This window comes from Colobus angolensis, unplaced genomic scaffold (assembly GCF_000951035.1).
Source record: "Colobus angolensis palliatus isolate OR3802 unplaced genomic scaffold, Cang.pa_1.0 Scaffold241, whole genome shotgun sequence".
In the NCBI taxonomy this organism is placed as follows: domain Eukaryota; kingdom Metazoa; phylum Chordata; class Mammalia; order Primates; family Cercopithecidae; genus Colobus; species Colobus angolensis.
In genome coordinates, this window is record NW_012115611.1 from 4,871,182 (window position 1) to 4,889,203 (window position 18,022).

General features: G+C 36.7%; 1 protein-coding gene across 2 annotated transcripts in view; it reads right to left on the bottom strand.

The window, feature by feature from the left end:
• EYS (eyes shut homolog (Drosophila)) overlaps positions 1-18,022 on the bottom strand; it is a 2,062,375-nt gene that overhangs the window by 1,317,677 nt on the left and 726,676 nt on the right. For both annotated transcript variants that reach the window (XM_011945635.1, XM_011945634.1), the window contains exon 14: positions 4,299-4,420. In XM_011945635.1, coding sequence (XP_011801025.1) covers positions 4,299-4,420 — 122 coding nt within the window. The remainder of the gene's footprint in view (positions 1-4,298; positions 4,421-18,022) is intronic.

Below are 18,022 nucleotides of genomic sequence, written 5' to 3' on the forward strand. Positions count from 1 at the left end.
TTGGATTGATTCCGCACTGATGGGGAGTTTGTATTTCTGGAGCGAGAACAGAACCTAGAGGTTTTTGTGGCTCCAACTTGGTATACTGATGACACAACTGGAACCTGACCACCGATTAGCTAAGCATCATGCCCTTGAAGGCAAGGGTACAGAGAAGGTCCTGGGAGCCACATTTGGTAGGCAAGCATTGAAACCATTTCACAGATTAATATATTTTTGAAAGGAAAATGGAGATACCACATAAGCATTTTAGTAGGAGTCAAGATGAACTGTATAGCAACGGCTGTTCTCCATTAATTCTGGATTGATCTACCCCCAGGGCTTACTCGAATCCCAAGGGAAGGAAATGAGCAACTCTCAAATAACTGACATGGATTTTCAACCATACAGTGGATGAAGGTAAAGGTAGTTTTATTTTTTTTTTAGAACACATATAAATTCAGTTTGTCTTTGCAGCTGAATGTTTGGGGGAAAAGTTAAACCTGTAGTATATGTGTATGTGTTTGTGTGTGTGATAGTTATATATACATATATATGTATGTATATTTATATATTGCAGAGTTGTTCTTTCCACATTAGTTCTACTGCACTATTTTTGCTTCCTCTGCTGTTATAAAAATTAAGCATTCATTATTCATGTAAGATACAGAGGAAAACAAAACTAAAATGAGAGGGGGAAATACTAGATTAATTTGATCATACATATTTAACCACAAAGAAATAGTTATTCTCAAATATACCTAACAAAGTTGCACTAGGGAATAGGTCTTACTACACACATTCTTAACATTTGCATTATATTATATGCTAGATATTCAAAAGATTATTTTTTTCCTCCTACTATTTTCTTAGATTTACTGAACCATAAAGGAAGGAAAAGAAGAAAACTGGCTCATTGTTACAAATCACTTCCTACTGTGGGTTTGAAGTCTTCTTATTTTCTGCTTTTCATCTAAATTCAACCTCATGATGCTGCAGTGTAATCAAAAGAAAATGCTGTAAATATAAAAATGTTAATTTGAAGCCATACACACGCCAGGTTCAAAGAAGATGCAAGCCACATGTCAGTGGGATTGCCTGAGTTGATCTGGACGGTCTGGCTCATACAACAATCAGGTCAGTGACTCTTTAGGCAAATGCGAATGTTTTATAGATTAAATAAATCATCTTCCTGTTTTTTAAGAGTATTAAATATTCTGCAGAAAAATCCAACCCTGTGCCCTTCTAATTTTATCTTCCAATTCAAATGCTTCAGCATTTTATGGTGTTTCTTTTACCAATGAGTTACTAAAAGCAAGTAAATATGAAACTCAAAAAATTGTGTATGATGTCCATTCCAGGCTTTGTCTTAAAAATATGAGTTTTGGCTCTTTTTATATGACTTAGTATCTTTGTACTATTTTTGTTTTATTATTATAGCATGATTTTCCAATAATATACTATTTATTCATACACAGAAAAGTAATATTTAACAAGAAATTTGTGCAAGAAAGTGTTAAGTCAAAATTGAGGGCTGAAGCCTATATATATTCCATTGAAAGAACTGGTCCTTTACTGGCTCCTGGGAGATAACCTCTGAATTTGGAATATCCTGACAGATAATAATGTCTTTGATACCTGAGACCTCGAGCTGTGCCAAATAGTTTATGCTAATTAGATGTGATTTATGCTGGCAGCCCTTTTTTTATATGCCTGAGGTTTTGGGCCATGCTGCATTAGCTTGGTGCCTGCAGGAGCTGGAGACTGATTAGCTAAGGTCAGTTACACAGGTGCTTCATGTCATCATGACTGACCTACAAGGAAAACCATAGACAACAAGGCTTTTGGGAGCTTCCTTGGTTGGTTACACTTTATATATGTTGCCCTACATTGTTTCTGTGAAAATATTTCAAGTACTTTCATGCAACTCCAGTGGGAGAATAACACCTGGAAGATTGTGCCTGCTTTCTCTTAGACTTTATCTTATGTGTCTTTCCCTTCGCTAATTTTAATCTGTAACATTTATTGTAATAAACCCTAGCAAGAAGTAAAGCAGTTTTTCTCAGTTCTTCTTGTACATTAGCAAACCTGAGGGTAGTCTTTAGGCCCCAGACACAATATCTGAAAGTTATGAAATGCTTTGAACTTTAATATTTTAAGCAATCTGTGGTCTCCATAACACCTTTTCTTGGAAGGATATCACCAGTACGATGACATTTCTGTTCTTGAAGTTGATATATGACTTACAGTTGGGAGTTAGATAATTTCAACAGTCTCTTTATGTTAAAATATATTTAAACCAGTTAATAAGATGAGAACTTTATCTCTTCTTCAAACTGTTTCCTTCTGCTTCCCCTCCCCACCTCATATTCTTATTATCATAATTTCTGGAAATAGGAGTCAAGATTTTAAACTGATACTAAAGTTAGTTGGAATAGCTTTTTAGTGGCAATTCATAAAATAGGTAAATGAGACAATAATATACTTGGAAGTTTCTGTTATTTGGTATAGGCAGCATCTAAAGTGGTACTCCTTGACTTGTGAAATGACTGGCTTCGTGTCCCACAGAATATTTGTGGCAGTGTCAGGTCTATAAGTGGACTCTTATGATTACAGGTATGGGGTTCTTTCTTGTGTAATAAACTCATATTATTGCTGAAGTCACTGCCAAAATCACAGCCTAAAAAAGAGCTTAATTACATTATGGATGTTTACATTAGATGATTTACCTACAAGTAAAAGGAACTCTGACTTAAGCAATATTAAACAAGAGGTCATAAGGATCAAATATATTAGGTCCAGAGGCTGGGCAGGCAACCTGAGAAGTTCAGTCAAGAGTTCAACAGTTGGTCACAGACCAGATTTCTTCTATCTCTAGGATCTGCTGTTTTCAGGGTACTCACTAATAATAGACTAATAGTTTATTATATTATTATTTAAATGGCTAATAGTGATAGTCTAATCTACTACATACACCCTCCATCTTGCTTTAGGACCTCAAAATGGTAACAGTAACTACATAAATCTAGATGTTAGAAGGTATGGAAGAGGTCAGGCATACTTCTTACTCACATTCTAAGATCAGGTGAGGAAATCTTTCCTCAGAAAGAGTGCCTCCCTTGCCTCAGAGACCAGCATAGCGTCGCATGTCCATTTCTAAAGGAATCTCCAAGAGTGGGATGTGATTATCATGACGGCCTTAGACCTCAGAGACCAGCATAGTGTCGCATGTCCATGTCTAGAGGAATCCACAAGAATGGGATGTGATTAACATGACTGCCTTAGATAAAGCATGTGACATGGACCAAGACCAAGCATCCAGACAGCCACAAATACCTGAAAAGTGGCTAGACAACCTCTGGAGCAACTCTGTTTCTGGTCATGGATACCTAAATGTGAGTTACAGTTATTCCTTTAGGTATCTGCAGTCCTTGTGGGAAAAATCAGTTTGCCACAAGTGTTCCTTTTATTTTTTAAAAAAATGATGTCAGTGCACTGATAGTCAAAATATGTGTTGACTGAAACCATATTTTGACTTTTCAAAAGTTTGCTTTCAAAGCTTTTTTTTCTAACTTCAACAAGTATAGTCCTCTTGCAAATATCAGTTCTGTTGTTAAGTAATAAACCATAAGCCTGGATTAGTGTTATAGCATTGACTTGTGTTGTATGCTGTTTATTTTCTGAAGCCAGACAGTGAGTGAGTCCACCTTGAGTAGATATTTTTTATGTCAGGCTTTCTGAGAAATGAGGAGCCAGAGGGGATCCCAAATCAATTGCCAACCGTGTCACAGATCGTTTAAGGCAGAATGGAACATGCTTGTGACAAAGGCAGTGACAAATGAATATGTACTGAAGGGACAACACCAACCGATGAGTGAAGGAAACTGGAAATATGTAATATGAGATGGAGGTCAGAGTGAAATTTAAGATAATGATAATGAAATATATGTGTGAATGTAATACCATGAGTTAGATAAAAATAGGTGGCTGTAAGACTCACACAGTGCCTTTCAGAATAATTTCTGAAATGTTATACAAAGTCAATATTGCCACAAGTTGTGAATATAATAAGTGAACCATTTGTTATATAATATTTAAGCCAACCTGTATAGAGTGGAGAATAGAACATGTTTTACTACGTAAAAAAAAAAAAAAAAAAAATTTTGCCTGGGTTTCTGTTTTCTAATCTTGAGAAGTAAGCATATGTAATATATATATACACTAACCTAACACACAGGCAAAAGCTCACTCTATTTGTAGGTAGGGGTTAAATTATATTAGTCCACATTTAGGTATATAAAAGACCAGTGGATACTAACGAGATGCAGATCTTTGTAGGTAGAATTGTGCTCAGAGGCATTCAGGATGCAGTCATCAATGTCCTGTTCACATCTTATTCCAACATAGCCTGGATTGCATAAGCAGGAAAAGCCACCAACCGCTAGAAACAACAGAAAAGAGAAAACTCTTAACATTCCTTTAACCTTAGTACAGGTAAAGATAATTAGTCTAAAATTCTATAATCATTTATACATTTTGCTTTTAACCAAATAAAGTGTGAATTATCATATTTAATCTATTACATAGTCCTCTATGATATTTTCTAAATAACCATCTTACTCAGTTCTATTTAACTTTCTTTTTTTTTTTTTTTTTGAGACGGAGTCTCGCTCTGTCGCCCAGTCTGGAGTGCAGTGGCCGGATCTCAGCTCACTGCAAGCTCCACCTCCGGGGTTCATGCCATTCTCCTGCCTCAGGCTCCCGAGTAGCTCGGACTACAGGCGCCCGCCACCTCGCCCGGCTAGTTTTTTGTATTTTTAGTACAGACGGGGTTTCACCGTGTTAGCCAGAATGGTCTCGATCTCTTGACCTCGATCTCGGCCTCCCAAAGTGCTGGGATTACAGGCTTGAGCCACCGCGCCTGGCCAGTTCTATTTAACTTAATAATAATTAAAAAACAAAAAATAAGAAAAAACTTCAATTAGTTGAAATAAGAACAATTACAACGGACATTTGGTAACAGTTTGCAAAGCAACAATGAAAATATGCAATTTTATTTGCTCTCTCTTGTTTTTGGCAGTATACAATATATATGATAAATAGGTTACTCTAGTATCATTTAATTTTCCCAAGTTGTTTTAGATTTAATAAACAAGACCTTAATTGTTCAGTTGTTAAAGTTCTATGTATGACAGAATATATTAAAGTGCATTGTGATCTCGAAGTCGATAATAAGCTACTTACTTAAGTCTTAGTTAAAAAGAGCTTTCACGTTTCATCAAAATCTTTTTAAAATAATGATCAAAATTTGTTCTTCATTTTACCATTAATGATGAAAAAGAATGGTGTCTGGAGCCTCTCAAGGAAGTAGTGACAGTATGAATTGCAGTTGGAGTAGGCACCAATTTATAACCACTTACAGTCAGTCCCTGAGTTCTTCATTATCCCTGAGATTTACCATGAAATCTATACTGCCATTACGCCTCTGTGAATGTACTTGCTATTACTCTCATTAAATGCTTAGGTCTTCAGTGGCAAAAACATTTTTAATGCACTGTAAGAAATTCATCTAGCTTCTAGATTTCTGCAGCCATGTTTTGTACAACATATGTAACTAGGGCCTCTAAGAAGAACAGGGTAGTCATTGACATCCATAAGAGACTAGTGAACTACATAAGAATAGGCAGCTCCTTAGACAGGATTTTACTTCTGTTGTACTTTCTTTTTTTTATCTAGCACCTAGTTTTTAACCTGTCATTGACTACAAATTATTAAAAACAGATATATTTGTAAATGAATTAATGTGATAAAATGATGTCAATCTGTGCTTCTTTCTGTGTTACACATGGTATTTTGTATTTTAACAGATTAAAACCACATATTATACAATATATAATTAAGACATTGTGGAGTGTCATCAATCGCAACAATATTTAAAATTACACTTATGGTTATTATTTAAGTTTGGATACTGATGCATTCTGACAGGTAACAAACAACTGGAGTCAAATTAACTTTCAGCATTGATGTTACATATTCTATGAAGACAAATTATAAATTACATTAAAGGCGAAGGACAACAAAAGGTAACTTTGAACAAACAAAGTATCTGGAAACAGACTGTTAAGAAAATAAAGCATGCTTTTACTGTCAATAAATGTGTTTCTAACATAGATTAATACAGACAAGGAACGTGTTTCTAATACTTTATTCTGGAATAAAAATCACTAAATGGACTAAGTGCCAAAAGAGAACCTAGAGAACTAAATTGGATACCAAAGGGAAATTGGATACTGCAAAGAAGATAGAAACAATTTAAATATTTAAAACAAAGTAACAAAAAGCAGAGGGTTTTTCTCACTTGTAATTTGTTAACTATGGGGCTATGTGATAGCCAATAACCATTTCATAGGAAAGACATGTTACACACGTAGTCTTGCTCTGGATTGTTGTTGTTGTTTTCAACAGAGAATCTAGTCACTGTGATATGGAAGTGCTGGGATGGGAGGAGTGTGGTCCTTTTAAATGATACAGAAGGGGGAAGGGAAGTGCTGGGTAGAGGAGGGCATGGTCCCTGGCTAGGGCTCCATCCTCATGGACCTAGGTGAGGACTGGCACTCCTGCCTTCATGCCAGAATGTTTCATTTCCCAAGACCACCCTGGCCCACCCTACCCCCATCCTGTGCCTATAAAAACCCCGGAGACCCTAGCAGGCAGAGACACGTATCTGGATGTAGTGAGGAACACATCAGGGGAAGAAGACACAGTGTACCTGGACATTAAGAGGTGTACCATCAGCAGAGGAACACATAGGTGGCTGGACATCAAGAGGAATGCCCCGACCAGCACCGGCATGCTGGCAGGCCACCGAGTCCCAGAAGGACATGGAGTTTTGTCAGGGCAGTCAGAGGAGAGCCCAGGCTGCCGAGCAGTCTGAGGTTTTTCCCTTGGAAAACCATCTCCCTTCTAGCTCCCATTGTCTGAGATTTACTTCCACTCAATAAAACCTTGCACTCATTCTACAAGCCCAGATGTGATCTGATTCTTCTGGTACACCAAGGCAAGAACCTTGTATACAGAGAGCCCTCTGTCCTTGTGACAAGGTAGAGGGTCTAATGGAGCTGGTTAACACAAGCCGCCTATAGATGGCAAAACTAAAAGAGCAAAACTAAAGGAGCACCCTTTAACACACATCCACTGGGGCTTCAGGAGCTGTAAACATTCACCCCTACACATCCACCTCACATCCTCAGGATGTAGAGTCAGAGCCCCACATCCTGCCCATCTATATACTCTCCTAGAGGAATGGGGCACTGAGGAAGCAAGCCACTCCTCCTGTCACACACCCTGCAAGGGGGACAAAGGAACATTTCCTATTTCAACTGCATTGGTATTAGTCTGTGTTTGCAAATATTTCCTGCTACTATTTTGAGACCAAATTTTCTTAAAATAGGCCTTCTATGAATCTGGATGTATTATTCATTTTATACTTAACTATGTACCAGACATCAGATATACTGGTTGTACTGAACGAAAGTTTGAAATGTGATAAAGCTTTTTGGTGGAATATACAGAGGTATTTTAAAACTGTAACAGCAGGCTGGGCATGCTGGCTCACACCTGTAATCCCAACACTTCGGGAGGTCGAGGTGGGAGGATCATTTGAGGTCGGGAGTTCAAGACCAGCCTGACCAACACAGTGAAACCCCATCTCTACTAAAAACAAAAAAAATTATCTGGGCTTGTGGCACATGCCTGTAGTCTCAGCGACTCAGAAGGCTGAGGCAGGAGAATTGCTTGAACCTGGGAGACAGAGGTTACAGTGAGTCTAGTTTGTGCCATTGCACTCCAGTCTGGGAGACAGAGCGAGACTCCATCTCAAAAACAAAACAAAACAAACCCTGTAGCAACAAAATTGTGAACAACCGTATAATGCTGTTCAAGATTTACAGACTCACACACACACAAACACACATATATACATGTGTTTTCTCATATATAGTCCTGTAATAAGTACTATTGACATGGTAGAGCTCCCTGATCCCTCTTGCAGGACATGCAACAGTGGTGTGACTGGCCTGTTCAGTTGCGCAGCTGCTAAAACCTCTTGGGGGAGGGAGACCACGCAGATAGGCAGGTGTAGAGTCCAGGGTGAGCGCTTTGGGCTCTGGACCTGTGGTAGTGTCTAGGGATGGGTACCTGAAACCCCAGTGTTACAATGTTCTCTTAGCCTTGCTGTCCGCAGATAGCTTTAAGGGTTAACCAGCTCAACGGACCCTCTGTCTTTTCACAAGGGCAGAGGGTCAGTGTGACAACTTTCTGTATCCCGAGCTCTTGCCCAACATCCAGGAAGATTCGGGTCACACATGGGCGTGAAGGATGAATGAGAGGTCTTGAGTGGTGGAGGTGGCTCTCAGCAGGATGCATGCGGAAGTGCAAGTGGGGGAGGGAGTGGGAAGATAATCTTTCCCTGGAGTAGGGCCGTACAGTGGCCAAACTCCTCTCTGACCACTCCTGAACTCCTCTTTGTATTCAGATGTTCCTCCTCTTCTCTCTTTCTCTGCTGCATAGTCCGTTTGTCTGCCTGTCTTATCTCCTCATCTTCCGGTTCACTCCGGAGTCTGGGGTTCAGCATTTATATGGGTACAGAATAGGGAGCATGGCAGGCAAAAGGCAACTTTTTGGGTGGAAAAACAGGAATGCCTGTTCTCATGTATGGCCACGGTTATCCAGGCTTGAGGATGCGACCTTTGCCAGGAAACTACCTCTTCTAACCAGTATTTCCCTGTCTCCTGTCTGTATCACTATTAACTAGAATTCAGAAAGTTTAGCTTCCTACACTATTCTATTTTAGAGAAAGTATGAAGAATCTAGTGTCTTAGTTTCATTCTGATAACATTCTACATGTGTGATATAAATTTTAATAAATATTTTAGTTCCCTGGTACCTAAATATCCTTAGATGGGGCCCAAAATATATTATGAATGATTGTATGATGAAATACATCAATATTTTAGGTATTCAAATTTTACATTTCCCATAATATATTGTGGTATCAAAAATTTTAATTGGCAGTATTGCATTATAAGTAACATATTATAAACTGCATTTTCTTATCTTGGAAAAAATACACATTAAAATATTTACAAAGAACTTCTAAAAGTCAAATATAATACATTGTTAATCAATGTGAACAATTTAAATTTAAATTGCCTATATGTAGTCATTATAGTACGGCTGCCTACGTATTTCAAAAACAAAAAAACTCTAACTTCTCTCTCTGCCATGCGATAGTTAAAAAGACATGAATCTTTTTTAAGTATCATTCCTCACCAGATACCTGTGGGTTTGAGCTCAGAAATGATACAATACTGACTTATTTCAAGGTAATTTGAGAATTTCAGAAATTTTAAAATACAATCTTTGAAGTGCCAAAGTCTGGAACAAAAATAATAGCTTGGTGATTTATATCAAGAGCAGCAAAAAGATGGCATATAGTCCACAGAACTGTTTTGCTTAGCTGGCACAATGTTAGAAAATTAACATGATATTAGTATCTATATAGATATTTCAGTTTGCTAGGACTCCACCACTACCTATTGTTTTAAATCTGGGTGGCTTCACCCAATTTACAAAATTCAGTTGCCTTGATGTTGGCTTTTATTTGCAGGGCACTTGTTTTAAGACACAAATTTAAAATTTGAGTTAAATCCTACTATTTCTAAATAAAAAGACAATAACACAACTTTCTTTTGAAATGAAGTTTTAATTTTAACTATTTACTCATATACTGAGGGATCATGTAGAAATATGTTTTAAAGAAGGTGAGATAAAAACAAATAAGATACTTTTTGCAACACCCTTCTAGACCTTTATTTCTCTTTCTCCTCTTCATGCTTCAGCCACATTCTGTGTATAATGTCATTCCATTTTCCTGTGTCTCAACAAAATTACCCATTTTAGGCATATTCTTCCACAGAAAAATCCATGTTTCCATCTTACTTTTCCCTCTTTCCTTTTTTTCTTCCTGTCTTCTTTTTCCTTTATAAATTTATATTTTTTAGGAATATAAATTTCAGTAGGAAGAAGTGTGAGTGTGTGAGGTGTATATGTATAAAATAGGCTAAACTAATGTTATTTTGAATATTGTAAACAATGCTTTCTCATGCCTAAGAGTGAATATTTTTTAAAATTCTACCATTTCAAACAAATTTTCAAAGGCTAATTCTCACACAAGAAAGGAAAAGTCACATTTCATCAGATTTCCTCGTTTGCTGCACTCACAAAAATATGAATGGATTTGTCAGAAATTGGGGGTACTTAGTGAAGATAACTGACATTGACTTTGATGTTCAAGCCAGGCTAAAGTCAGTAAATAATCCTGGTTAAATCCTAAACTCTCCCATTACTATGTTAGATTCTACATTGGCCTGCTCTACTACAATTGCAGCCACTGAAGGTACTCACTGTCATAGCAATATCCACGCAGGCAAGGGCTGGAACTGCGCTCATTGACATTGATCTCACAGCGTGGACCTGCAAAGCTGGCACACTGGCACTGGAACTCAAGGGGAAACATTTCCAAATCCATTTTCTCTTTATGAACAGCTCCATTCTCACAAGGATTACTAGCTTTGCAAGGCCCAAATTCACAGTGATGACTTGGAAAAGAAAGAATCAAAATGCCAGTGCTTATCGAATGAACCAATTCTTGCAACTGCTGTCATTCACCTGGCATATTTCAGCATAAATGCTTCCAATTTATTTTCTATTCTCTTCCATATTATGCTTGTGACTCTCTTTCCCTCTACATTACAATTTAAGAAATAAATGTTATTTATGATTTCTATGCTTCATCTAACAAAGTACCAGCAGGTAGCAATGATAAGTGACAGCATTTTAAAAAATTGTATTTTGTTTCTTCATACTTCCCACTTCTTGTTCAACAATGTTCTCTGAAGACACTGCAATTAAGAAAGTAGATTATTAACAATTTGATGCTCCCTATGTTTTATTTCTGGTACCCTGGAGGTTGCTACCACTGTAAGCTTTGTTTGATGGATTTCTTGCTATTCTCAAAACAAATAAATGATAAAAGAACATTATAATAAGCATCTAATCTTAATAGAAACACTTCAGTCCTGAATTTTTTAAATATTTTACTCAGAAAATCTAATCGCATAAAGTGATTGCCAATCTGTGAAATGTACACAAGTATTTAAGAAATAGGATGGTTTGATTCAAGAGAAACCGTATCAGACAAAAAGCACAGTATAAGCAGCACAAACTTTTTCAACAAAGCAAAATTATTACTTGAGTATCAGTTTTCAAGGCATAGTAAAAATAATTAGATGTTAGCTATTTGGAAAGTATTTAAAAATAATGTCACTTATTCACTAAAATGTATAGTATATAGGTACAAACATGGGTTCTAAAAAGGCCTGGCTGAATACTTTAAAGCAGAAAATATACAGTCATCATTAAGTCCTTGAACTGCTTGGGTTTTCTCAGTAATTTCACAAGTACAGGGAAAAGGGTATAACACAAAGACTTAGGATAAGGGATTAAGTTTTCAAAGTTGAGAAGTACCATAGTACTTTGAAAAATTATAAAATCCCAGTGTCCCTGTGACTCTCTCAAATCTGACCACAAGAAAAATAGTAAGAGGGCCTGCCTAGAAGCTGCTGAGGATATCATCAATGGGTAGAGTAAAGGCACCAAATCGATATCATTAGTGTCCATAAAATAAGACCAATAAAACTGTACCAAAATGGAGATACTCAGTACTTCGATTTCCAAGTACAGCAAAAAAAAAAAAAAAAAAAGACAGTGAAAATAAAAAACTACTTCCCAAGAACATAAAAATAAAAAAAGTCTTTCAATAAAAAATAAATAAATAAAAAACTATTAAGTGGCTACTTTTTGCAAAAGCAATGCTTAGCAGTATGGAGAATTCAAATAGAAATAAGATCTTTTTCTGAAACTATTATGAGATTGAAATGTATTGCAAGTAATACATTTCTCGATATTATTTTATCATAATCAAAGTTTTTTGTGAAGTAAGGGAAATTGCATTGAATGAACATCTTCTACTCATGCAGAAAAAATGAATTGTCTTTAATGAAAAGTTCCCATGCATACCCTTTCTTTCTAATTACCTACTGCTAAATATTTAATTGTGACACTAGGTGTTTTGCTTTGCTAGTGGGAAGTTAATTCAGCTGTTGCTTTGTAAATAATTTTGTACATTATAAACATTATGTAGCTGAACAACAATGTATATGAGAAAATACTCTTATTTTCTTTTACAGAACACACATGAATTCACTGTACCCCCATATCATGTTGATTTGTATATTATTTCATTATACTAATAGGTAATGAGCCCTTACTCCGTGGCAAGCACTGTGATAGATGTGGGAGGGAGGTGGGGGGCAGGTGTTTAAAAGAACAATCATGGGTTCAAATAGGCAAGTAAAGAAATGCAATAAGTGGTAAACATGGTCAATTTCCTGTGCTAAAGAGTCATTATGTGAGTAGAATTCCAATATGGTTTCCAAGATCTCCACCACTAGTGTACATACCATACATAATTCCCTCGCTTTAAATGTGGGTGAGGCTGGGTGCAGTGGCTCACAATTGTATTCCCAGCACTTTGGGAGGCCGAGGTGGGAGGATTGTTTGAGGCCAGAAGTTTGAGACTAGCCTCGGCAACATAGTGAGACCCCTCAGGTGTGAAGAGGTGGTGACGTACACCTATAGTCCCAGTTACTACTTGGGAGGCTAAGATGGAAGGATCACTTGAGTTTGGGAGGTCAAGGCTGCAGCAAGCTGTGATTGAGCCACTGCACTCCAGCCTGGGAAACAAAGTGAGACTCTCTGTCTTAAATAAATAAATCAACATGGGTAAGACATGTGAATATAATTGAATGTCACTCCATAATTATTTACGGAAGTAAATAATAATTATGGAAGAAAAGAAAAGACTGTGGATATAATTAAGTCCCAGAATCATAAGGGAGTCCCTCAAAAGAGACATTATCTTGAGTGCGCCTGGCTAAATCAGGTAAGACTTTAAAAGAAGTCAGAGGCATTATCCTACTTGCCTCAAAGAAGCAAATGAAAGCTGTATTTTATAAAGCTCTATGAGACAGGGAATGGCATGTGGTTTGCAGCAGCCGAGAACACTCTAGACAGTCAGTAAGGAAGAAAGACCAGAGTTCTAAAATCACAAGGAACTAAATTTTACCAACAGCCAGTGAGCTTGAAAGAGAAACATGAGCCTTAGATTAGCTCACAGTCCTGGTCAACCTTTTGATTTCAGTCTTGTGAGACCATGGGTAGAGAACTCAATTAAGCCATTCAGATTGCAGACTTGCAGAAATTGTAAAATAAAATATGTGACTTGTATTAAATATATAAGCTTGTGATTAGTTGTTATTCAGCACAGAAAAGTAACACAGTCAAATATAAGGGCAACTAAGACATATTCAGTGCTATTGGAAAGCCTACTAAACAGGTGATATTTGGAGTGAGCCGTAAGGAATCATCACACATTATTGAGGTTAGACATGTGGGATACAGAAGGGGATGGGGAGAGCTTTCTAGAAGCATGAGGGCCAGAAGGTGAGAAAGTTCAAGAGGCTGAAAACAAATCAATATGAGTGGAACACAAAATGCAGGGAAGAAGGAGATGCATTACCACATTTAAGGAATTACAATATGCCACCGACTTTAAGGGAGTTTATTTTATGTGCCATTAAGGGTCGTAGAAAAACTGATGCCCTCCCACTCCCTTCACTATCTCCCCGTTAAAGATATCCAGCTCCTAATTCTGGAAACCTGTGAGTGCTATCTTATGTGGCCAATAAGATTTTGCAGATGTGATTAAGTTGAGGATTTTTATGTGGTAAGCTTATCCTATTTTATCTGGGTGGGCCCTAACTGGGTCTTCCAAGGGCCTTTATAAGAGAGAGGCAAGATATTTAAAGGAGGAAGGAGAGACATCAAGATGAAAGCTGGAGTCTGGATTGATGCAAGGAAGGGGTCACGAGCCCAGGAATATAGGCAGCCTCTAGAATCTAGTAAAGGCAAGAAAATAGAAGTCTTCAGAAGCAGCACAACCCTACAACACCTACCTCATTTTAGACTTGGGCCTCCAAATATATAAAATAATAAACTTGTGCAGTTTTAAGTTTGTGAAAATTAGTTACAGCCATTATAGGAAACTAATACAGAGACCAAAAATTGACAGTTAAACTCCGATAAAGTGTTTAAGACATCATTATTGTGAAAAACTCATCCCAATTTCAAAGATGCTTGTATTAACATGTAATGTGTTAGTTATTACGCTAATTTGTGATGAAAATTGGGATGTGTTAAATGAAGTTCACTAATCTGAAATAACATCTCCATAGGCTGGGACAAGATCCTAAAAGGCTTTGTGATCTATAGAACTTAAACCTGGTGCACACTGAGGAACTGTTGAAAGCCTTCCTAAAAATGCTATAAAGTATGGTTGGTCTCCTTACAGAGAATCACATTGTATTGTATTTCTTAGTTGTATTTAAAAATATATATAATGCTTCTTTATTTCCTTGAAATTTTATTTGCTGAAAACTGTATTCTCTCAAATTAATGTTAAGAAGCTAAAGCACATTTTATTTGCGTACATATTTGGTAGGAACAATTAAGAACCTGTTTTTTATTAGATTTTTACAATGATGTCATCAACTCAGAAAATCAAAAATGCTGAGGTTCCCACTGAAATTGTACTGCCGGGTGCAGTGTCTCACGCCTGTAATCCCAGCACTTTGGGAGGCCGAGGTGGATGGATCATGAGGTCAAGAGATCGAGACCATCCTGGCCAACATGGTGAAAACCTACCTCTACTTTAAAAAAAAAAAAAAAAAAATTGGCTGGGCATGGTGGTGCACTCCTGTAGTCCCAGCTACTCAGGAGGCTGAAGCAGAATTGCTTGAACCCCAGAGGCAGAGGTTTCAGTGAGCTGAGATTGTGCCACTGCAATCGAGGCTGGCAATAGAGCGACACTCCACATCAAAAAAAAAGAAAAAATTAGAAAAGAAAAAAGAAAAAAAGCCAGGCATCATGGCTCACACCTGTAATCCCAGCACTTTGGGAGGCCGAGTTGGGTAGATTACCTGAGGTCAGGAGTTCAAGACCTGCTTGGATAACATGGTGAAACCCCCTTTCCACTTAAAATGGATGGATGGATGGACTTTCCACTGGATGAATGACTTTCGATATCAAGTTCATTATGATAAACTTTATACATTCATATGTTAAACTTCTTAAAGAACACTGCTGTTTTAAGAGCTATAAGTGGATATAGATGTTTACAAAAATGTGAAAATGTCAAGCATGTCTTCATGTGAGTCTAGTAGTTTGAATTTTAGTTTCTCATGATTTAGACAAACTTAAAATCTGCTGTTTAAAATACTTAAAGTGATAACAAAAATTCAGGTATTTAGGGAAACACAGTAGTTTAAAAGCGAGTAAATAACAGGGTAGAGACAATCTTTCCACACAAGAGACATCATGTATGACGTGTAAATGACAGAAGGCTTAGTGAAACCCACTACAAAGTTAAGTAAAGTAGAACCAAGTCATCCAACTTCTATAATCAGCAATAAAAACATGAAAGGATTAGACTGGACAGTATAAATCCTGTTTCTGCAGTAATATCAAAGGACATATACCAGGTAAACAGTTCTTTATGGAGCATACCTCAGCATATTAAACATGAGTCCTAATTCTCTTTATATTTTTCATAAAACTCATTATTCATATACTAAAGTTCTAAGAAAAGACAGTCCTTTTTACTAAACGAAGATCTAGCTAATACTGTATACCTTTAAGGGACATTAAGTGGTAATGGACATTGTATATCTTTAAGGGACTTTAAGTGGTAGATATTCTGTGCATTGTAAAAGACCAGAGATGGTTGCTGTTATCTATCATTGAGAAATTTTATGTAAACCAAGGAAGTCTGAGTGATGAATTTTATGGGGAGACATCATTTTTCCCTCTCCCTATCCCATTCCCTCCCAGCTTCCTAGCTCCTATTTAAGTTGGACAAATTTCTTCTCAAATCTCGCAATGATTAAAGAGACAGAAAGCAATGGAAATAACCCCACTTTCCACATAACCTTTGGAAATAAAATGCTAATGGCAAATGTTACAGATGCATTTTACAAATATTGCCATAAATTGGAATATATTATTTATTTATTTATTTTACTCTGAGAAAGCAAATTCCATTTCCAGGTTGAATGCAAACATATGAAGTCAATTATTTTCATTTTAATTTTATGATTTACTCTTTTAAATAATTTTTGTTTTAAAAAGCATACCTTCAAGTATGAATAAACATTAATACCCATGTTCATGTATGTTCTTTCTTGACCTGATTAAATAGCAAATGAATTGATTTTTATCACTTCTTCATGTTAGTAAAATATTTTGTGAGTAATTAAACTGAGAGTCAATGAAGCAGCCCCACCAGTATCAGCTAAGCTGGACTGGCTGCATAATATGACCCTGGTGCTTTTCTTTTGAGCATAAACAATTTTATGGAACACCAAAATCAGACAAGGTCTGTACTCATGAAGGAACATAATACAAATAATATCACTCCACACTCATATCTGAGCACAGAGGAAAACAATAAAGCTGTCTAAACCACAAAATGGCTTAGATTCATTTTTCCTATCTCTTCTACAGTTTGTTTTATTTTTTTTTTATTTTTAACCAATTAAAGTTTTAGCTGGATCTGTTTCTTCCACCTTTGAGATAACAATTTTAAAACTACTCTCTTTTGTAACTCTCAGTGTAGAGTAGAGGCCAAACTTCCTGGAACCATCTCCAGAGTCACTAAACCCAAGCTTGAATCTCAAGCCTCTGTTGAAATCTTCTCAACAAAGTGCTCCCAAATTCCTCATGGTGTGCTGTTTCTTCATAGTATGGAGCCAATAAACTCAAGTTTGTCTAATGACAGGTGAATTTCTGGTAGTCTTTGATGGGAGAATGCCCATAAAGATACTTCTACTGTGAACTAGAAATAAGAGAGCATTTATGTCTATTTTTCTGTGATTGATAAAAAAAAATGCACTGTATTCCCATAGATGTATAATATATGTATGTATTGGTATGCTAGGGCAACCATATCAAAGTACCACAAACTGGGTGGCTTAAACAACAGACAGTTAGTGTTTGACAATTCTGGTGTCTAGAAGTCCATGATCAAGGTCTTGGCACGGTTGGTTCCTTCTGAGGGCTGTAAGAGAAAATGTGTTCCATTTCTCTTCTCTAGCTTCCTGTGTTTTTCTGGCAATCTTTGGCATCCCATAGTTGTAGAAGCATCACCCTGATCTCTACCTTCATCTTCACATTGAGGTCTCTCTCAATATTTTTCTGTGTCTAAATTTTCCCTTTTGTTAAGGACAGCAGTTATATTGGATAAGGGCCCACCTACTCCAGTATATATCCTCATTTTAATTTAACAAATTACATCTGAAATGATCCTATTTCCGAGTAAGGTCACATTATTACAATAAGGTACTAAGTGATTAGGGCAACAACATAATTTTGGTAGAAACAACTCAATCACTAACAATGTATTTTGAAGTGAAGGAAGCATAAGAGGTTTTTCTGTTTGTTGGTTTTTGTTTTTTGCTTTGTTTGTTTGTTTAGAAGCTTTTTTAAAAGACCATGTTCTTCTAATGGTTCTCTACTAAAACTGTCTCATATTTCCTCTAAGGTTACTTTTAATAAAGCCTGTATGTATACCTTGTGTGCGTATGTTTGCTAATTGTTTAGTAGTTCTGAATTTTATTGTTGTTGTTGTTTAAATACAGTTAAATTGTGATTTTTGCAATCTTAGCTTAAATGATATTTTATTCTCTTTGAAGCAATTGTGAATGGAAGTTCATTCCTGATTTGGCTCTCTGCTTGTCTGTTACTGGTGTATAAGAATGCTTGTGATTTTTGCACATTAATTTTGTATCCTGAGACTTTGCTGAAG